At 41.7% G+C, this 22,921-nt stretch overlaps 1 protein-coding gene across 2 annotated transcripts in view; it reads left to right on the forward strand.

Annotated features, from left to right (window-relative positions):
- Positions 1-22,921, forward strand: part of plpp3 (phospholipid phosphatase 3) — a 95,252-nt gene that overhangs the window by 58,110 nt on the left and 14,221 nt on the right. Inside the window, exons 2-5 of one of the 2 annotated variants that reach the window (XM_061888582.1) lie at positions 110-267; positions 11,037-11,129; positions 11,198-11,385; positions 14,453-14,510. In XM_061888582.1, the coding sequence (XP_061744566.1) occupies positions 110-267; positions 11,037-11,129; positions 11,198-11,385; positions 14,453-14,510 (497 nt within the window). The remainder of the gene's footprint in view (positions 1-109; positions 268-11,036; positions 11,130-11,197; positions 11,386-14,452; positions 14,511-22,921) is intronic. The other variant, XM_061888583.1, reaches the window with a different exon arrangement.

Genomic DNA, 22,921 nt, shown 5'->3' on the forward strand with positions numbered 1-22,921 from the left:
CCCCCTGCCGGAGCGCTCCTTGTGTCTTCTCCTGTTTATGTCCGTGTCACTGACCCTTTCTCTCTTCTCTCCTCCTTCCTGTCCACCTCTCTCCCTCTCTCTCTTGTAGCTAGCCTGCCTTTCCTGATCATTGAGACTAGCACCATAAAGCCGTACCAGCGCGGGTTTTACTGTTCGGACGAGTCCATCCGCTTCCCCCAAAAAGAGGGCGACACCATTAGCGACGCCGTGCTTTGCGGTGTCGGCATTCTTATTGCCATCGTCTCTGTAAGTCCGCCTCCAACGCCTCCATCTTGTTTGCTTCCTCCTCACCCCGCCCCCCCCGGGCAATAGCCCCCCACCCCCAACCCCGTGTGTTTGAGTGGTCCACATCGCCCACGGGTGGGTTGGCACTTGTCATGCTTACACGGAACTGCTGGCGCGGTTCGTTCGGTCGTCTTCGTTCCAAACCTGGTGCGCACTCAAGGTGCTCAAACGTGAACTCGGACCAAAGACGAGGAGCAGTGTCAGCACGACTGTGATCTTTGAAAAGATGTTTTAGAAACAGGGGTGTAAAGCTCATTTTAAATCGGGGAGGCCAAATGAAGAAAAATCTACTCCCAAGTGGGCCGGACTGGTAAAATCACGGCACGATAACTTAAAAATAAAGACAACTTCAGATTGTTTTCCTTGTTTCTGAAAAATGCACAAATCATAATGTTGTTTTTTTACACTTAAATGTTGCGGTTAATGGTATTCTATTTTTATTTGTTGTTATTTATACTTTCTGAATAAATTAATTATTTGATTAATGAATCATGATCGGGCGCCACATGGAGACAAACCTATTTCCATGTGGGCTGGACTAGTAAAATTACCTCAAGATAACTTAAAAATAAAGACAACTTCAGATTGTTTTGTTTAAAAACAGAACAAGCACATTCTGGAAAAGTACAAATCATAATGTTGTTGGGTATTTTTTACACTTTTATACAACATTCTATCTTTATTTGTCGTTATTTATACTTTCTGAGTAGATTATGTGATAATTTTGTGGGCTTGGATTTGTTTTCCTTTTTACTGAGCACGCACTTTAAAAAACCACAACTTAATTTTGCAAGCCAAGGTTTTGCATGCAACCTGTTCTCAACCTGGATCCTAATAACCTAGATCAGTGGTTCTCAAACCATAATGACCAACATTAAATTACAGTAGCATAGTAGGCCTAAGTGTTAGTTAAAAACAAGACAGAGGTTTTATTTAACAAGCATATTTGATATTTTGGACCACTGTAACATTACTAATTTTGAACAGTAACACTGTGTTTGAAAATAGCAAAATAGGAAAATAAAACACTGTTTTTAAATAATCAAACATTTGAATCATGCATCATGATCGGGGGGCCACATGGTGAACAATCTACTCCCAAGTGGGCCGGACTGGTAAAATCACGGCACGATAACTTAAAAATAAAGACAGCTTCAGATTGTTTCGTTTAAAAAAAGAACAAGCACATTCTGGAAATGTACAAATCATAATGTTGTTGGGTTTTTTTTACACTTACATGTTGCGGTTAATAGTAATCTCATTACACACAGTTTGAACAGTAACACTGTGTTTAAAAATAGGAAAATAAAACACTGTTGCGGTTAATAGTATTCTATATTTGTGTCGTTATTTATACTTTATTATGTGTTAATGTTCATCATCATGTTTTATTTCCCAATATTCAAACACAGTGTTACTGTTCCAACTGTTTGCCGTGTTTTTATTGAATACGTAAACCTACTGCGCTACTGTATTTTAATGTTACGCCATTACGCTGGTACATGGAGAGGCGAGTGTTTTCTAGAGGCGGTTCCAGGTGGTTTTAAAACAGGGGTCACCAACGCAGTGCCCGCGGGCACCAGGTAGCCCGTAAGGACCAGATGAGTCGCCCGCTGGCCTGTTCTAAAAATAGCTCAAATAGCAGCACTTACCAGTGAGCTGCCTCTATTTTTTGAATTTTAATTATTTACTAGCAAGCTGGTCTCGCTTTGCTCGACATTTTTAATTCGAAGAGGGACAAAACTCAAATAGAATTTGAAAATCCAAGAAAATATTTTAAAGACTTGGTCTTCACTTGTTTAAATAAATTCATGTGTTTTTTTTACTTTGCTTCTTATAACTTTCAGAAAGACAATTTTAGAGAAAAAATACATCCGTAAAAATTATTTTAGGATTTTTAAACACATATACCTTTCTACCTTTTAAATTCCTTCCTCTTCTTTCCTGACAATTTGAATTAATGTCTAAGTATTTTTTTAATTAATATTGTAAAGAATAATGAATACATTTTAATTTAATTCTTCATTTTAGCTTCTGTTTTTTCGACAAAGAATATTCGTGAAATATTTTTTTAAACTTATGATTAAAATTCAAAAAAATTATTCTAGCAAATCTAGAAAATCTGTAGAATCAAATTTTAATCTTATTTCAAAGTCTTTTGAATTTCTTTTAAAATTTTTGTTGTGGAAAATCTAGAAAAAATAATGATTTGTCTTTGTTAGAAATATAGCTCGGTCCAATTTGTTATATATTCTAACAGAGTGCAGATTGGATTTTAACCTATTTAAAACATGTCATCAAAATTCTAAAATTAATCTAAATCAGGAAAAATGACTATTGATGTTCCATAATTTTTTTCAAAAAGATTCAAATTAGCTATTTTTTCTCTTAATTTTTTTCGGTTTCATTTTGAATTTTAAAGAGTCGAAATTGAAGATAAATTCTGTTTCAAAATCTAATTTAAAATTTTTTGGTGTTTTCTCCTCTTTTAAACCGTTCAAGTTAGTAGTTTTTTCATCATTTATTCTCTACAAAAAACCTTCCGTAAAAGGAAAAAAAAATGTACTACGGAATTACAGACATAAATACCCATTTATATATATATATATACATATACTTAACTTTACATATACATATACTTAAATAAATTGCCAGAAATAGCCAATTTGCTCAATTTACCTTTAATATATATATATATATATATATATATATATATATATATATATATATATATATATATATATATATATATATATATATACATATATATATATAAATATATATATATATGTATATATATATATATATATACATATATATATGTATATATATATATATATATATATATATATATATATATATATATATATATATATATATATACATATATATATGTATATATATATATATATATACATATATATATATATTTATATATATATATATATATATGTATATATATATATATATATATATATATTAAAGGTAAATTGAGCAAATTATATATATATATATATATATATATTTATATATATATTAAAGGTAAATTGAGCAAATTGGCTATTTCTGGCAATTTATTTAAGTGTGTATCAAACTGGTAGCCCTTCGCATTAATCATTACCCAAGAAGTAGCTCTTGGTTTCAAAAAGGTTGGTGACCCCTGATGTAAAATATACCGTTTAAAAAAAGTGTAGAGGTAGAAGTAGATTCCCAATAAATTGCTTTTGATCGTTTTTGCAGGTTTTGCCGTCCTTTCTAGGCTAAGATAGGACAGACCTTATTTATATAATGACATTGAAATTATGTAATAGCAGTGCAGATTCAAAAACTCCACAAAAAAGGTAAAACGCCTGAAAACAAGAAAGGGGAAATTTCAGTGGCGCCTTTTCTACATACAGCTACAACACTAATACCCCGATAACACTGGTCCTTGTCGTGTTTAACATGGCAAGTGAACCCAATCCGCACCGGAGTTCACTTGTTTTGGGTCCGAGCAAGCGCACCAGAGTTGGTTTGAAGCCGAGCAAACATGACAAGTGTGAACGCAACCGAAATGTGCTCTCCGTGTCTTCTTCCTTCCATACTTCTTTGATCACACTTTATGTTCCTTAAACCAGGTGCTAGTACCAAACCCCATCCCATCCAAACTTCAAAGAGGTTTCTTTCCCGGGACCCCGACATGACACAGGGATGAATTCATGCTGTACTTGGTAGCCCGAGTTAGCGTCTTCATTCCTGGACTGCTGTTCTACTGAGGAGGGAGGTAGTGGAAACACGCTATCATGACGTGTGGTCAGGTTCCTACGTGTCAATTAGTGGCACGTGGTTCAGGCTCCATGATCTTTGCAGCTCCCAGACTGTCAGACGGAGACGCCCGACACACACACACATGCCGGAAAACACGGCACACACGAGCTCAGCTCTTCTGCTTATTAGAACCAGGAGAGCCAAGTACTACCTCAGAAAACACTTGGCTCCCCAGGTACCACCCTAACGACCAACATTACAACCCAGTAGCTTAGTAGGCCCGAGCAGTCATTGAAAACAAGACAGAGGTTTGAATTTAACAGAATATTTTTGAACAGTAACACTGTGTTTGAATATTCGAATAGCTGCTCCAAACAGTAGTAATAATGTACTTTAATCAGTGTATAGCTTGTAAGAGTCCCGAGTCAACAGCCTTACCCAGCAGGTACAAGACATTAAAACAACGTTGAGAACTTGTTGAATTAAGTCCTGACGTTAAGCAACACAAACATTGAAACAACGTGCTTTTTGACAACGTTTAATAAATGTTGGGTTCTGACGAAGATTTGACTATTTGACCAATAATCTAGATGCTTTTTGACGACGTTTATTCAATGTCAGTTTGTGACATTGATTTGATCACTGAATTTTGGTCATTTTATCACGTTGGAAACGCATCGTCACCCCAAGATGCAATAGGACCGGACAGGCAGGAATTGCAGGTAGGAGCTTGGTTTAATATACAAAATTAAAAAGAACGCTGGTACAAAGGGCAAAAGAAAAGGCGTGCCGAACGCACGAGAAAGCTAATGCTAACTAGCATCGAGTCCAAGAGTCCGAAATAGACGTGCCGAGCGCACGCAACGCTAAAGCAAGACTTAGCAATAGTAAAGACATACAACATACCAACGTAATTGTTGCCTGAGGCAAACAACGGATCAAGACACAACTGAGGTCGAAGGCAGGCTTAAATACTAAGGCAATAATCAAAAACACCGGTGCGCGTAAAAACAAGAGCAGGTGGAACATATCAGAAACCATGGCAACAAGACAAAACGGGAAGTGCAAAAACTAAGAACAGGAAGAGTCCAAAACGATCGAAAAAACACAAAAGGACTCAACCAAAACAACATTTTCCCAACCAATATTCTACAACATAAATACAACGTTGAAACAACGTGCTTTTTGACAACGTTTAATCAATGCTGGGTTCTGAAGTTAAACTGACCATTGAGTTTTAGTCATTTCCCAACCAATATTCTACAACACAAATACAACGTTGAAACAACATGCTTTTTGACGACCTTTAATCAATGTTGGGTTCTGACGTTGATTTGAACATTGAATTTGGGTCATTTTCCCAACCAATATTCTAAAAAGTACAATGTTGAAATAATATGCTTTTTCACGAAGTTTATTCAATGTTGGGTTCTGACGTTGATTTGACTATCTAATTTTGGTCATTTTCCCACCAACATTCTACAACACAAACACAACGTTGAAACAACATGCTTCTTGACAATGTTTATTCAATGTGTTGTGACGTCGATTTGACCATTGACATTTGGTCATTTCCGAACCAAGAACGCCGATTCAGCAATAGACACCAACGTCGTCACAGTTTACAAACACAACTATTTTTTGCAACGTTGTTTCAAACTTTTAAAGGGGATGTACGTCTAATCAACGTTGTATCAATGTCTGGTGCCTGCTGGGTGTTGTCTACAAAGCTGACGAGACAAATCAAGATCAATGTGTCTTTCTTACAGTCCAACATAGCGGTGGTAGCATCAGGGTGCGGGGGATGCACCAGTGCTGCGGGCATGGGGGAGCTACGGTTCTTCAAAGCAGCTGATATGAACATTCCTATTTTCTGCTTGAAAATGCCCCTCAGGTATTCGATTGGCTAGCCCGCTAGCTGACGCACAGGAAGTACGGACAGAAAGCCTCGCTCGTCGTGACTCCATGAGTACCATGAATTGATTAACGTGGACCCCGACTTAAACAAGTTGAAAAACTTTTTCGGGTGTTAATTGTACGGAATATTTACTGTAATGTGCAATCTACTAATAAAAGTCTCAATCAGTCAATCAATCAAAACTCGCGAGTGAGACAAACCGCGAGGTAACAAAAATTAGAATCCACCCAATGGGGTCTTTTCTCTAAATTAGTGCTAACCGCATTTTTTGGACTATGGAGCACACCGAAATATTAACCGCACCCACTTAATTTTAGAAGGAAAAAATATTTTTCCATTTATTATCAGCGCCGGACTATAAGCCACAGATACATACGTCGCGAAATTAGTTATTTACACAGAAACATTCTGTAAATGTTTATTTATAGACCTAATTTTTTTTCACGAGGTTTCTGTAACACGGCAGTAAAACGGCTGATCGAACAAAACAGAAGTCACCGTCATGGAACCACCAACTGCACAAGCCAGCTCACCAATCAGCTAAACAGACTCCAGTGACTTTACTGAGGAATTTGTGAAACTGAAACAACACAAAAAGAATGCCATTGTAAGTTAATAATACTAACACAGACACTCGTAAGCAAGTTAGCATACTCGCTAATGCTAAAGGAGCACTTTACGATAGCACTTACAAATATGCATGAAAACAGTCCTACAAAGATCACACCTGGGACGGTTTGGTAAGTGTTAACAGTTTTAGTTATATTGTAAAATGTTACTTGGAGTTTAAATGAAGAATCAATATGAATAGAACGCTATGGATAGCTAGAAGACTGCATGGCACGGCAGTTGAAAAACAAAACAAAACAGTGAGTGAATTCATCCAAAAGATGGCGTCATAGCACGAATCATAAAGCACGCTCAGTGTTTTTGTTTTTTTCTTAAATAAAAGTATTGTTATTATAGCCTCCACAAATTAGCCCCATGTCTTAAAAGCCGCAAGGCTCAAAGTGTGGGTAAAAATTACAGTCCGGAATTTACGATAATTTGTTCTCAAAACAATGCCAACAATAATATCGTTTAATCAGCAATCATTTGTGGGCCAATATATCTTCCGGCAGTATTTATTAGAATAAAATCAGCTTTTTTTTCGAATTTTAACACAATTCCTGTGTTAAAGAACCAGAAAGCTCTCTCAATGCCAGCAGCACTGGTGCAGCCCCGGACCATGCTTGTACTGTAAACACAACACAACCACTTTGCGACTTACTTGCGTTGCCAGACGTTTACACAATAACGGCGTCGTGTCGGCTCTCATCCATTGGGTAGCGAGTGCCGCGCTACGAGCTGTACACTGACTACTCTAAAGCGGCGGCACGCCCAATAATCACCTAATTAAATACTCAAACACTTTGTTACCGTTCAAACTGCGTGGCCAAACATATTGAACACACTTGCTTGTTTCTAATGAATACCTAGGCCTATTACGCTACTGTCGGTCAACATGGTGGCAGTTTGCTTTCTTTAGTGCTATAATCCTTACGGACACGTCTTTAGATGGCACTGATTCATAGACAATAGCGCAAACTCGACGACAAACCTCCAGTGTTTGTTTGCTGGCTTGTGACTGACCACCCAACTTGTGGAAAGGGTGGTCCCCACAAGTACTGAACAACTTGGTGTGTGTGCGTGTGTGTGTTTCATCAGACACAACCAACACACACACACACACACACACACACACACACACACACATACACACACACACACACACACACACACACACACACAGGTTATCATTTGGAATGGAGACCAAGTTGTTGATCAGAACTTGTGGGGACCACCCTTTCTACAGATTGTGGAGGCATACAAAATAAAAATAAAATAGGTAAATGACCACTGCCCAGTTAGCTCATACACGTCTTTAAATATCTGGATTGATGAAGTAATGTGCTGATCATTTTTACTGGGGACCCTGGGGAAAAAGAGTTCATATGGTTCATGGGAACCCAATTTAAATAATTTTGCATAATTCACACAAATTTGTACGTGACTACTGAGGACATTACTGAAAACCTCTATTTAGCAGTAATGAAGTTGTCTGCAACTCCAACTACCACATATAGAAGAATATAGAATGGATCTGACTATCATTTAAAAAGGTTTCCCTTTAGGGGACCTCTTTTTCTTTTGGTCCCCACACCGTCAGAAGTCCCCTAAAGGTGACTGTGTAAACAGAGCGATGTTCCCATTAAGTCAGAACACACATACACACAGAAACACACAGTGAATAACACCCAAACAAGGGCCTCAAAAAGCAAAAACTGAAGGGAGCATCAGGAAAGCAGAGCTGCCATTCAAACAATCCTGGAGCTGCAGACGTGACTGAAGGCTGGTCTGGGCTTAACCCTCTTCAAGTATAGACCAGGGTCCTTTCATGGGGCCCTAGGCTACATAAAACCTGGTTGGAATACCCCAAGGGGGGGGTTTAGTCCACCATTAGTGCCATTTCAATCCCATCAAAGCCAGTCCATTCATGGTAGATGCATTAATGCTGGGATTTCTCCAAAACCTGTTGGAGCCCCCTGGCAGCGAGCAGAACGTGAACCACGCCTTCAAGGGGTTTCCTTCATTCTTGACTTCACTTTTGCTTTATCCCACCCCCCCATTTCCATTTGAGACCTAATCAAAGCATCCCAACTCGTTAATAATCTGCCATCACATCCAAACTGCCTGAGGGAAAGGCAGGCCATGCTCATTCTTTATGTGTGTGTATTTGTGTGTGTGTGTGTGTTTGTATTTCTAGCCTTCTTGAGACATCAACAAGGAAAAGTGCCGTGCATATGAGGACCGCTGAACAAGTTAGGACCGGAATCATGGTCCATATACGGAAAACCATTGCATCTAATAGAGAGCCATATACCAGAGTCTGTGAACATTGCTCCAAAGTCAGGATTTGTTGTTGATTTAATGTGCATACAAAAGTAAACATTGACAAGTGCAAAGGCAGTAATATATGATAAGACGAGACGGCAACTAAAGAAGGACTACCTCTATTCATCCCCGAAAAAACCCGCCAGGTGAACAAACCGCGTCTCATATGTGACCGTAGGATGAACAAATACACTACAGTACTAAGACTATAGTGGCCATTAACAGTTAGCTTCTACAGCTGGCTTACCCAAAGTCTGGGACCATAAGCACATTACAAAAAACAAAAAAACAAAAATAACAGAGACCTCATTTGCACCCCTGGTGGTGAAATGTATCAAAATTAGGGTGCTCCCAAAAAAGGAGGGATTTTTCAAATTGACTGTGTGTCGCTTTTAAAAGTGCTCCCCCGCTGGTCAACATATGAAATAACAAGTGTGTGTAAAAAATTTGAATTGCTCCCCCTCGGGCCAACATATAAAATAACAAGTGTGTAAGAAATTTAAATGCGCCCCTGTTGGTCATAATTAATTAAAAAAATAAATAAATATGTATATAGATACATACTGTAATAATTTGAAGTAAATAATGATTAAAAACCAATTACTGTCAGAGTTAGTTTGTGACGAACCCAAAGATGCAGAGAAGGAGGCAGGCATTGAATAGGGAATCATGATTCAATTGAAATACTAGAACAAGCACAAACAAAAGGGTACTAATAAAAAGCGCGCACGAGGCGGGTAACAAACTAAAAGAGCTAGCATGGGAGCTAGAAGATATCGAGCTTAGCGTGGAAGCTAGCAGGAGAACAAGAACAAACAAAAGGGTACTAACAAAAAGCGCGCACGAGGCGGGTAACAAACTAAAAGAGCTAGCATGGGAGCTAGAAGATATCGAGCTTAGCGTGGAAGCTAGCAGGAGAACAAGAACAAACAAAAGGGTACTAATAAAAAGCGCGCACAAGGCGGGTAACAAACTAAAAGAGCTAGCATGGGAGCTAGAAGATATCGAGCTTAGCGTGGAAGCTAGCAGGAGAACAAGAACAAACAAAAGGGTACTAACAAAAAGCGCGCACGAGGCTGATAAACTAAAAGAGCTAGCATGGAAGCTAGCAGGTAGCGAGCAGGAAACAGAAGTCGTTACTTGTAGTATGAAAACAAAACGGAAGCAGGGAACAAAAGACAGTAAGATACAAACAGCTACCGAAATATAAATCAAATCAACTCAAGTTTATTTATATAGCACATTTGAAAAAACAAAACAAAAAAACATAAAAACAGGTTCACAGCAGGTGTATAATGGGGCGCCATTGCAGGATAGTGTTAAAAGCCATGGAATAAAAGTATGTTTTTAAGAGAGATTTAAAAACAGGAAGAGAGGAGGCTTGTCTAACACTCAGAGGTAGGTTGTTCCAGAGCTTGGGAGCAGCAGTGGCGAATACTCTGCCTCCTATAAGCATCAGCTTTGTGTCAGGGACCGTCAGTAGCAGCTGATCGGCTGATCTTAGGGATCGGGTGGGGCAGTAAGGCTGAAGGAGGTCGGATAAATATGATGGCGCGAGGTTGTTTAGACATTTAAAAACAAATAGGAGGAATTTAAAATTGATTCGGTATAGCTTACCACTACGCTGCAATGACAAGACACGACACAACAATAATCCAGCACTGACTGGAGGACAAAGCAGGCAAAAATAGGAGCGGGCTGATTGACACCAGGTGTGGCCAGGTGCCAATCAGCCGCAGCTGAGGGGAGACAGCGCTTAGGGAGAAAGACAGGAAACAGACAAAATAATAGCGCTGACAGGAAATACTACACACAGAGGAAAAAAACTAAAACACAAACTGTCAGGGGCAAGCCTGACAATTACAAACAAAAACTTCAGAAAAGAAATGAACTAAAAGCTTACCTTTTTTATATTTCCATAGTTTGTATATATTAATAATGTTGTAAATACAAATCTTTATATATCTATAAAATGTGGTCCTAAAGAGTTAGGCCTTTTTCGGAGGTCTCAAGAAGGTAAGAAATACAAGAGTGTGTGTGTGTGTGTGTCCTCACCCTCCTGTCCTTGCATGAGTGCTGCATGCCCACCTCCATCGCCTCCCTCGACGATCAACCAGTCCTCTCTTTCTAGATCGTGATCGGAGAGTCCTACAGGATTCACCAGCTGCACGAGGGCACTAAGTCCTTCGTGGGGAACCCCTACGTGGCGGCCCTCTACAAACAGGTCAGCCATCCACGCGCCGTGGTCCGCCAGGTCGCCGTCTCTAACCGGCGCCGCGTCTCGCCCCGCAGATTGGCGTCTTTATCTTCGGCTGCGCCGTCAGCCAGTCCTTCACGGACATCGCCAAGGTGTCGGTGGGCCGGATGAGGCCGCACTTCCTGGACGTGTGCAAGCCGGATTTCTCCGCCATCAACTGCTCGCTGGGCTACATCATGGAGTACACCTGCAGCGGCAAGGACAGCGACGTGCAAGAGGCCAGGTGGGTGGAAGCACGTACCTGTGGGCAGAGAACTCAGATTGGATTACTTCGAAAAATAAAATAAGTGCTAGTCAAATGTGCTGCATAAGAAGGGATTCCTAAATATCTGACAAAAAATAAATTAACACACCATTATCTTGGGCTAAAATAAATAAACAAAATTAATAACGAGGACGTTTCCTAACTCAACTGTCAATACAATTATTAAAAGTACAAAAGTTTAGTTATAATTTTTGCGCTTTATGACTAACTGTTCTGATCGTAATTGTCACTACTGCCACAAGTGGTGAAAAAGTGTATTACAATGGTGTACCACTGCGGCCCATATGGACCAGAGCTGAGTAACATATATATAAAGGGGAGGAATGCTCATCAAAAACTTATTTGGAACACCACACAGGTGTGCAGGTGGGTGCCATGATTTGGTATGAAAACAGCTTCCCAAAAAATGCTCAGTATTTCACAAGAAAGGATGGGGCGAGGTACACCCCTTTGTCCACAACTGCGTGAGCAAATAGTCAAACAGTTTAAGAACAACGTAAATTGCAAGAAATTTAGGGATTTCAACATCTACGGTCCATAAAATCATCAAAAGGTCCAGAGAATCTGGAGAAATCACTCCACGTAAGCGGCATGGCCGGAAACCAACATTGAATGACCTTGACCTTCGATCCCTCAGAGGGCACTGCATCAAAAACCGACATCAATCTCTAAAGGATATCACCACATGGGCTCAGGAACACTTCAGAAAACCACTGTCACTAAATACAGTTCGTCGCTACATCTGCAAGTGCAAGTTAAAGCTCTACTATGCAACGCGAAAGCCATTTATCAACAACATCCAGAAACGCCGCCGGCTTTTCTGGGCCCGAGATCATCCAAGATGGACTGATGCAAAGTGGAAAAGTGTTCTGTGGTCTGACGAGTCCACATTTCAAATTGTTTTTGGAAATATTCGATTCTATTTTTGATTTTTTTGGGTGGCTCTCTGGTCTAAAACGAAACAATGGTCGAAGTAAACAAGTATGACACAATTATATCACATTTACGGATACAAAGTCTCCAAGGCCGAAGCTTGTTAGAAAGTATCCAGTAACAAACGTGTCCGCATCATCCAACTAACTACATCATGACAGCCATACGCTTGACAATAAATGACCACGTCACTTCAGTTTAATTAAAAACAACATAAGTCCATTCCATAAGGTTAATAATAAATAGGTTAGTGTTTTTCGTTTCTATAATAGTTCTTTGTTTGAGTATTTTCACTTGATCAAGCCTTTTCTAACATTCCAACCTACCAAAGTATCGGACGTATATTGATAACGGCCATTACTCAAAACTTCAATATTGGACTCGGAAGTAAACAAGTCTTATGGTTTTTGTTCACGTGATTTCTCTCAAAAACGGTAAAAACATAATTTTGAGTTGTAATTAGTGCCGTTAAACAATTGGTATAAAAAATCGGATTAACCACCCGTTTGAATTCATCACGATAATTTAGTAAAATTAATTATATTTATATAGCGCTTTTTCTCAAAGCACCTTACATAAAGAAACCTGTTAGTTACATTTAAAGCAGGCACTGAGAGCAGGTGGGTAAAGTATCTTGCCTGAGGACACAAGAAGGATAACGTAAGCGGGGATCGAACCCGGAACCCTTGAGTTGCTGGCTCGGCCGCTCTACCACCCGGGACCACGCCGAATTATCACGATTAATCTTGCCTGCGGTACTTTTTTTTAACTCAGTGGCCTAGTGGTTAGAGTGTCCGCCCTGAGATCCGTAGGTCGTGAGTTCAAACCCCGGTTGGGTCATACCGAAGACTATAAAAAATGGGAGCCATTACCTCCCTGGTTGACACTCAGCATCAAGGGTGGGAATTTGGGGTTGAATCACCAAAAGTTATTCCCGTGCGCGGCCACCGCTGCTGCTCACTGCTCCCCTCACCTCCCAGGGGGTGATGAAGGGAGATGGGTCAAATGCAGAGAATAATTTCGCCACACCTAGTGTGTGTGTGTGACTAACCTCCCTGCTTGGAACTCAGCATCAAGGGTTGGATTTGGGGGGTTAAATCACCAAAAATGATTCCCGGGCGCAGCCACCGCTGCTGCTCACTGCTCCCCTCACCTGATTTAGGTGATTTCGGGTGATGGGTCAAATGCAGAGAATAATTTCGCCACACTTAGTGGGTGTGTGACTAACCTCCCTGCTTGGCACTCAGCATTAAGGGTTGGAATTGGGGGTTAAATCACCAAAAATGGTTCCCGGGCGCAGCCACCGCTGCTGCTCACTGCTCCCCTCACCTCCCAGGGGGTGATGGGTCAAATGCAGAGAATAATTTCGCCACACCTAGTGTGTGTGAATATCATTTGGAACTTTAACTTTTAACCTTATTTGTGTACCTTTTTTTGCTGTCCCCTGCTTGTTTGGATATACAAGAAGCGTTTTTGCCTCAATAATAATAGTAAATAATAATAATAATGGCAAATATGCGTTTGGAAGCGTTTTTTGTTTGTTTTTAAATAATTTTCTACATTAGCAATTGTCAGAACGTGGACTTTGGGGTTTGTTTTTCGGGATTTCAAAGGAAAGTTGGAGTGGGCAAGGCATTTTTATTTTAACACTATAACTAAAAAAAAAGAAGCAAACAAAATGCGCGCACACAAGGGCGGAGAACAAACTTGACTAATGAAACAAAACTCGCACAAAGGCAGAAACTCTGAACAATAAACAAAAACTTACTTGGCATGGAACTGTGAAACAAGCAGCGTGAACGGTAAACATGGCATGAAGCAGAGTGGAGGTAAAGTCGCCAGGCTGACTTCCTGGCAACTTTGGCTTGAAATAATAGACATGATTAGTGACAGGTGTGCGAGCGCAAAACGTGAGACAGGTGCGTGACATGGGGACAGGTGAAAACTAATGGGTAGTCATGGAAACAAAACAAACAAGGAAGTGCAAAAACAGGAAACAATGGAGTCTTAAGCAAAACAGAACTAAAGAAAACATGAACACAAGACATGACAGCAATTGAGTAATGTATCTTTTTTTTGTTTCTCCGCACAGGAAGTCCTTCTTCTCCGGACACGCCTCTTTCTCCATGTACTCCATGCTCTACTTGGCGGTGAGTAACGTCAGCAGCTAGGGTGATGTCGCACGGGCAAGAATGCGCCGCACAATGCTTCATTGAGGGCGGCCAACAAGTGGGAGTCGGGGTGGGTCGCCCCGATGAATGAAACAAAACATCCTCCTCGGAGTGGGGGGGTAGCATGAGTGGACATGCTCCACCTGTTTCCTTCAAGGCAGCTGCTGCTTAAATTCAATACCAATTCGCAGGGTGGACTATCCACTTTGGTAGCCAGACGGCAGTAGATTGTTTAATATCTTAAAATGTGTTATGTGGAAATTTCAAATTTGACGACAGCTGCAGTTGCTAGAGTGGCGCTTTCCATCATTTTCAGCAGACTGCATTGCAAAATGATGGACCCTCATCCTCTTATGTGAGATTCACCCAGGAAAGGGGCCATAGTAATCCTTTCCTTACTATATAATCCCGTATTTGATGTCGCAAAAAAAAAAACATCCACCTAGCAGAAAAAAAAAAGTTCAGGCCTTCAAAATAAAAGCACACCAGTAATCTTACACAGTTGCTGTCAGTTGACAGTTACTTTAAAATGTGTTATGTGGAAATTTCAACTTTATTCAAATTTCAACAGCGTCAGGTGCTAGAGTGGCACTTTCCATCATTTTCAGCAGACTGCATTGCAAAATTATTTACCCCCCCTCATCCTCTTATGTGAGATCCATCAAGGAATGGGGCCATATTAATCTTTTCCTTACTATATAATCCTGTGTTTAATGTCGCAAAAAAAAACATCCACCTAGCACAAAAAAAAAAGTTCTGGCCTTCAAAATAAAAGTCCGCCAGTAATCTCACACAGTTGCCGTCAGTTGACAATCGCGATGAGAGAATGTGTGTTCCCATACATTCTGTATTTTTCACCCTATATCCCGGATCCCATGTACAGAAGGAAGGGGATTCATATGTCACGGTTCACCTGACACGTGAAACGTGACAAATTCAGAGGATGCACTATCCACTTTGGTAGCCAGAACGCAGTAGAGACCGCGCCATTTCAACTTTGACGACAGTGTCAGTCGCTAGAGTGGCGCTTTCTACCATTTTCAGCAGACTGCATTGCAAAATGATTGACCCCCCCCCTCCCCTTAACCTCTTATGTGAGATACACCCAGGAATGGGGCCATGCTAATCATTTCCTTACTAAAAATTTGATGTTGTGGAAAAAAAACACCCAGGCCTTCAAAATAAAAGCACGCCAGTTATTTTACACCGTTGCCGTCAGTTGACAATCGCGATGAGAGAGTGTGTGTTCCCATACATTCCGTATTTTTCACCCTATATCCCGGATCCCATGTACAGAAGGAAGGGGATTCATATGGCCCTATAAGTCACGGTTCACCTGACACGTGAAACGTGACAAATTCAGAGGATGCACTATCCACTTTGGTAGCCAGACGGCAATAGATTGTTTAATATCTAAAAATGTGTTATGTGGCAATTTCAACTTTGACGACAGCGTCAGTTGCTGGAGTGGCGCTTTCCGTCATTTTCAGCAAACTGCATTGCAAAATGATTGACCCAATGCCCCTATCCTCTTATGCGGTATCCACCCAGAAATGGGGCCATATTAATCCTTTCCTTACTATATAATCCCGTATTTAATGTCGCGGAAAAAAAAAAACATCTGACAGATTTTTTTTAAGGGCTGATGTCCCTTTGGGACAGAGGACCCTATTGAATTTATAAGGTTTTATTATTATTCTTTATTATTATTCCACCAGCTCTTTCAGCTGTAATTTGACCCCCTTAACATGCTTCAAAACTCATCAAATTTAACACACACATCAGGACTAGCGAAAATTGCGATCTAATCAAAAAAACAAACCCCAAAACTCAATATTGCGCTCTAGCGCCCCCTAGGAAGAAAACAAAGACAAAACTGTCTGTAACTTCCAGTAGCAATGTCGTAGAAACATCAAACAAAAACGTCTATGTAGGTCTCAGTTAGACCTATATTTGATACACTCTTACCTCCCAGCAAAAATCAACAGCAAGTTTGCAATTCCCCCTTCAATACAAAAGTTGGCTAAAAATGTTTTGCTTTTTTTCAAACATTATCTCCTCTGAGGCTGTTTTTGGTTTTGGCTTCAAATAAGCAAGAGAAGAGAGATTAAAAGTTGATGAAAGAGTTTTAATTACTACCCCGGTTTGGATTTTATGAGCCCGCAAAGTACCGGTGCGCTGTTGCAGTTGCGCTAATGTTGTCACAAGATGGCGGCTTCCTGCTCAGACAAAACTGCCTCTAACTCACTGTAGAAATGTCATACACACATGAAACACAAACCTCAATGTAGGTCTCACTTAGACCAATATTTCATAGACTGACAACTTCACTGAACTTGTCACGTCACTCACCGAGGTAATACCTCTACCCCTCCCACCCCCAACTGCCACACATACACCCCCCACCCACCCTGGAAACAATTCATTACAGCCTTCAGGGATGCTGCTAGTGGTTGTCTTATGATGTGTGCACACAACACAATCCTCTCCCGTGGGTAAAGACTGCAGGTTCCGCCTCCCAGAAGAGACTTCCATCAAAGAGCTAAACGTTTGTAGGACAAAAAGAAACAACATGCGCGGGATATTTGTGGTCTGAACCACAGCTATGCCTTCATCCCTAAGATGGGGAGGGGGTTGTAGAACAAGTCATCCTCATTCTCCCACACTTTTTTACTGTCTTTTTTTTATTGCACTTTTATTGAAAAGGCAAGGGGGAGGGGGGGGGGGGACGTTACCGGAACGGGTTGGATTCTTTTTTTTCGGAAAACCACCAGACTTGGTGTGGCTTCTCCTAAACTACCATGGGAACCTGTTCAAGCTTTGTGTTCCTATCTTTTATCGTCTGTCGACTAGTGTTGTACCAAAACCTTTTCGGTACTTTTCTAAATAAAGGGTACCACAAAAAAAAATGGCATTATTGGCTTTAACAAAAAATCTTAGGGTACATTAAACCTATGTCTATTATTGCACTGCATCGTTGCTCGGGTCTGGTTTAAAGAGGAGAGTTTCAGTCGGAGTGACGGTTTTCCACCTGGCTCCAGTGTTTGACTTACCTCTATTGATAGAGTAACATTATTTCCGGACTGCCCTTTTTGAAAAAGTGCTAAAGGCCTACTAAAATGAGATTTTCTTATTCAAACGGGGATAACAGGTCCATTCTATGTGTCATACTTGATCATTTCGCGATATTGCCATATTTTTGCTGAAAGGATTTAGTAGAGAACATCGACGATAAAGTTCGCAACTTTTGGTCGCTAAAAAAAAAGCCTTGCCTGTACCGGAAGTAGCAGATGATGTGCGAGTAACGTCACAGGTTGTGGAGCTCCTCACATCTGAACATTGTTTACAATCATAGCCAGCAGCAGCGAGAGCTATTCGAACCGAGAAAGCGACAATTTCCCCATTAATTTGAGCGAGGATGAAAGATTTGTGGATGAGGAAATTTAGAGTGAAGGAATAGAAAAAAGAAAAAAAAGGCAAGGGCAATGAGAGCGATACAAATGTTTTTAGACACATTTACTAGGATAATTCTGGGAAATCCCTTATCTGCTTATTGTGTTATTAGTGTTTTAGTGAGATTAAATTGTACCTGAAGTCGGAGGTGTGTGGCCACGGGTGTGTTGACGCCAGAGTCTCTGAGGGAAGTCATGACAGCTGCATAGACGGCGCAAGCTCCGCTGATGTCTCCGGTAAGAGGCGATCTATTACCACAATTTTCTCACCGAAAACTGCCGGTTGACATGTAGTCGGGATCCATGTTCGTTTGACCGCTCTGATCCATAGTAAAGCTACATCTTCGGGAATTTTAAACAAGGAAACACCGGCTGTTTTTGTGGCTAAAGGCTAAAAGCTCCCCACCTCCATCTTTCTACTTTGACTTGTCTATTATTAATTGAACAAATTGCAAAAGATTCAGCAACACAGACGTCCAGAATACTGTGTAATTATGCGATTAAAGCAGACTACTTATAGATTTGATCAGGCTGGAAAATAATGTCCGCTACAACACGACACTTCGCGGGAAATTTAAAATTACAATTAAGTAAACTAAAAAGGCCGTATTGGCATGTGTTGCAATGTTAATATTTCATCATTGATATATAAACTATCAGACTGCGTGGTCGGTAGTAGTGGGTTTCAGTAGGCCTTTAAGTCCATGTTCACTCCCCTTTTAACTGCTTGCCTAGTTTCTCAGGTCTGGTCTAAAGAGGTAAGCTTCAGTCGTAGTCACGGTTTTCCACCTGGCTCCAGTGTTTGACTTATCTCTATTGAATAGTGTAACATTATTTCCGGACATTGCCTGGTGGCGAAATAATTCTCTGTGTCTATAAATCAAATTAATTATAATGATTATTATTGACCACAACCCTTAACCGCAAACGTCATTCGCAATATTTTTTATTTTGGTGGTGTTTGCCCTCACGTGCCCCCCCCCGCCTAATCCTCCTCATCAAATCCTAACTTCCAGTTGAGAGGTTTCGGATGTCGCCCACTACCTGAGAACCCACCGCACAGGAAGTCTGCAGACTAAACAAAACCCGCCAAGCGCTCGGGAGGGATGGGAGGGATCTCCTTCCTCCTTTTCCGTAACGGAGAAGAAGTAACAATGATAGAGTGTCCTAGAGGAAAGGAGAGGTCCACACCTATCAGGGCTCTCTCGGGCTCGGCTGCGGCCAGCCCGCCACTATAAAGACGTCAGGCCCTCGGCCTTGGCTGAGGTCTTCTAGGGTGTGAGAAACAGGAAGTGGAGGGCGAATGTAAATGAGAGGACGCCTGACCTCGCCACTTAGCGCGTTTGCGCGAATTCCTCGGTTGCCAGTCGGTCCGAATCGTGACCCAGGAACCCCTTTTGGAGGTACTGTACAGCGCCCCCCCCCGGAGTAAGACGGGCGTGTGTTTCTGCTGTTTTCACAGCTGGAGCGCGGACCAGGCCCGTCTAAGCAGGTCATAGGCAGTTGAGAGTGCGCTCCACGTCCCCTTTGATGCAGTCTAGACTGCTGCTGGCCGCAAAAACACGGCGGCGCTGCAGGTGCAGGGTGAGAAAGGCGGCGCGGGATACGGCGGGAGTGTGTTCCGGGACCACAACCGCGGGTTCTGTGTGTGTGTGTGTGTGTGTGTGTGTGTGTGTGTGTGTGTGTGTGTGTCCAGGTCGAGAGAGAAGCGTGAGTCATGTGTTGACGTTTGCCGCCGATGACGGTCAATTACGTCTCTGTTCCTGAGGTTCATTACATGTTTTTCAAGGAAAATGGTCCAACTTTTTCCACTGAAAATTGCAAAGAGGCCTGGGGGAGGGGGGCCGTTTCGAAAAAAATGTCGTCCCTAAAAGATGCCGATACAAATCCAACGTATGCTAAGCCAACCTTTTTTTTTTTTTTTGAGCCAAGTCACCATTTTTTGCATTGAAAAAAATCCAGAGGCGGACCACCAGCAGAAACTCAGTTGACAGGTAAAAAGTCGTTGTCGGAATTTGTTGGATGTGACTTAAAAGCAGGGGTCTCAAACTCAATTGACCTGGGGGCCACTGGATGCAGAAACTGGGTGAGGCTAGGCCGTCAGAAAAGATTTCTTTAAAAAAATTTAACATGCACTTTTTAATGAATTTTCATTCTTTGAATGACTTTTCCGCCCTACTGACATACTTGCCAACTCTCGCGATCTTTCCGGGAAACACCCAGATACCAGTGCTCCTCCCGACAATCACCCAGGACAATCATTCTCCCGGTTTTCACCTTGACAACAATATTAAGGACTGCCTTAATCTTCCTCTAAAACCTGCCGTCTTGTCCACTTTTCCGCCATACATATAGTGTGCCGGCCGAGTCACATATTGAATGAGGCTTCTGCAGACCCACGGAAGTGACTGCGAGGCATACTTGCTCAACAGCCATACAGATCACACTGAGGGTGGCCGTATAAACAACTTTATCACTGTTACAAATATTTTGGCAGAACATCCGCACCGTAACACAACATAAACACAACAGAACAAATACCCAGAATCCAATGCAACTCTTCCGGGTTGGTGGGTCGGGGGTGTGTATTGTAGCCCGGAAGAGTTAGTGCTGCAAGGGGTTCTGGGTATTTGTGCTGTTGTGTTTATGTTGTGTTACGGTGCAGATGTTCTCCCAAAATGTGTCCGTCTTTCTTGTTTGGTGTGGGTTCACAGTGTGGCACATATTTGTGAGAGTGTTAAAGTTGTTTATACGGCCACCCTCAGTGTGACCTGTGTGGCTCGCCGCGTTTACAGAAGCCAAATACAACAAGTGGCTGGGCTAGCATGTTGTTTGTACAGGTTGTAGAGGACGCTAAAGGCAGTGCCCCCACGATGCCCTCTTAACAATGTTGTTTGGGTGAGGGGCACTGAAAATTGGGAGTCTACAGGAAATAATGATCGAGGGTATATTAGTATGACGCTGTAAAGCGCCATTCATATAAAAACCCGCGGGCCGCACCAACATTAAATTTTCACATCAAGGTGCGGGCCGCAAAATAACGTCTCAGCAATTGGCCAACGGGCCGCATGTTTGAGACCCCTGCTTTAAAGTATAACCAAGCATGCATCAATACAGCTCTTGTCAATCAACCAATCAATGTTTATTTATATAGGCCTGAATCACAAGTGCCTCAAAGTGCTGCACGAGCCACTACAACATCCGCGGTACAGAGCCGTGATGGCACTGTCTTAAGCGTCCTCTACAACCTGCGGTCTTGTCCGCTTTTCCACCATACATATAGTGTGCCGGCCGAGTCACATATTGAATGAGGCTTCTGCAGACCCACGGAAGTGACGGCAAGGTATAGTTGCTCAACAGCCATACAGATCACACTGAGGGTGGCCGTATAAACAACTTTATCACTGTTACAAATATTTTGGCAGAACATCCGCACCGTAACACAACATAAACACAATAGAACAAAGTGTTTTGGGGCGGCATGGCGTAGTGCAGGGGTCGGGAACCTTTTTGGCTGAGAGAGCCAAAAAGCCAAATATTTAAAAATATATTTTCGTAAGAGCCATATAATATTTTTTTTAACACTGAACACAACTAAACACGTGCATTTTTAAGTAAGACCAACATTTTTAGAGTATAATAGGTCTCTTATTCTTTGTAATAACGTTGTTATTCTGAAGCTAACTGTGGAGGGGGGGGGGGGGTGGCCTGCGGGCCTGCAGCAACAGGTGCGTAGATGGCCCACCTGGGCCTTGTTATCTAATCACCTGTCGCTCTGTTATAAGCAGCAGCCAGGAGGAGAGACTGGGTTGGGGCTGGAAATACTATTGCTGGAAAGCAACTGAGGGACTTATTGAAAAATAAAACAATATTGTAACCCTGAAACAGGCTCTCATGTCGGTGCTTGGGGGTCTGAAGAACCCCCAGGAGGGCAAGCCCCACACTAACCAATAATAAATAAATAACTTCTCACCATTAACGCAACTTTTTGAACAGGTGCGGTAGAAAACGGATGGATGGATTAAAAATGCATGAGAATGTTTTATAATTTTAACATTATTTTTAACACTGTGATTACAAGTGGAATTATTCATTACTTATCGTGTTAAACAACGTCAGCTCAGATTTATCAGAGAGCCAGATGCAGTCATCAAAAGAGCCACATCTGGCTCTAGAGCCATAGGTTCCCTACCCCTGGCGTAGTGGGTCGAGCGGTCGTGCCAGAAACCTGAGGGTCGCAGGTTCGCATCCCACCTATTGACATCCAAATCGCTGCTGTTGTGTCCTTGGGCAGGACAGTTCACCCTTTGCCCCCGGTGCCGCTCACACCGGCGAATGAATGATAAATGAATGATTGGTGGTGGTCAAAGGGGCCGTAGGCGCAAACTGGCAGCCACGCTTCCGTCAGACTACCCCAGGGCAGCTGTGGCTACAGATGTAGCTTACTACCACCAGGTGTGAATGAATGATGGGTTCCCACAACTCTGTGAGCGCTTTGAGTATCTAACAATAGAAAAGCGCGCTATAAATCTAATCCATTATTATTATTATTATTATTATAAATACCCAGAATCCAATGCAGCCCTAACTCTTCCGGGCTACAATAGGGGTACGGGGTTGGTGGGTCGGGGGTGTATGTTGTAGCCCGGAAGAGTTAGTGCTGCAAGGGGGGTCTGGGTATTTGTTTATGTTGTGTTACGGTGCAGATGTTCTCCCAAAATGTGTCCGTCATTCTTGTTTGGTGTGGGTTCACAGTGTGGCACATATTTGTAAGAGTGTTAAAGTTGTTTATACGGCCACCCTCAGTGTGACCTGTGTGGCTCGCCGCGTTTACAGAAGCCAAATACAACATGTGGCTGGGCTAGCACGTTGTTTGTAGAGGTTGTAGAGGACGCTAAAGGCAGTGCCCCCACGATGCCCCCTTAATAATGTTGTTTG

Source organism: Nerophis ophidion, linkage group LG26, assembly GCF_033978795.1.
Source record: "Nerophis ophidion isolate RoL-2023_Sa linkage group LG26, RoL_Noph_v1.0, whole genome shotgun sequence".
Classification (NCBI taxonomy): Eukaryota; Metazoa; Chordata; class Actinopteri; order Syngnathiformes; family Syngnathidae; genus Nerophis; species Nerophis ophidion.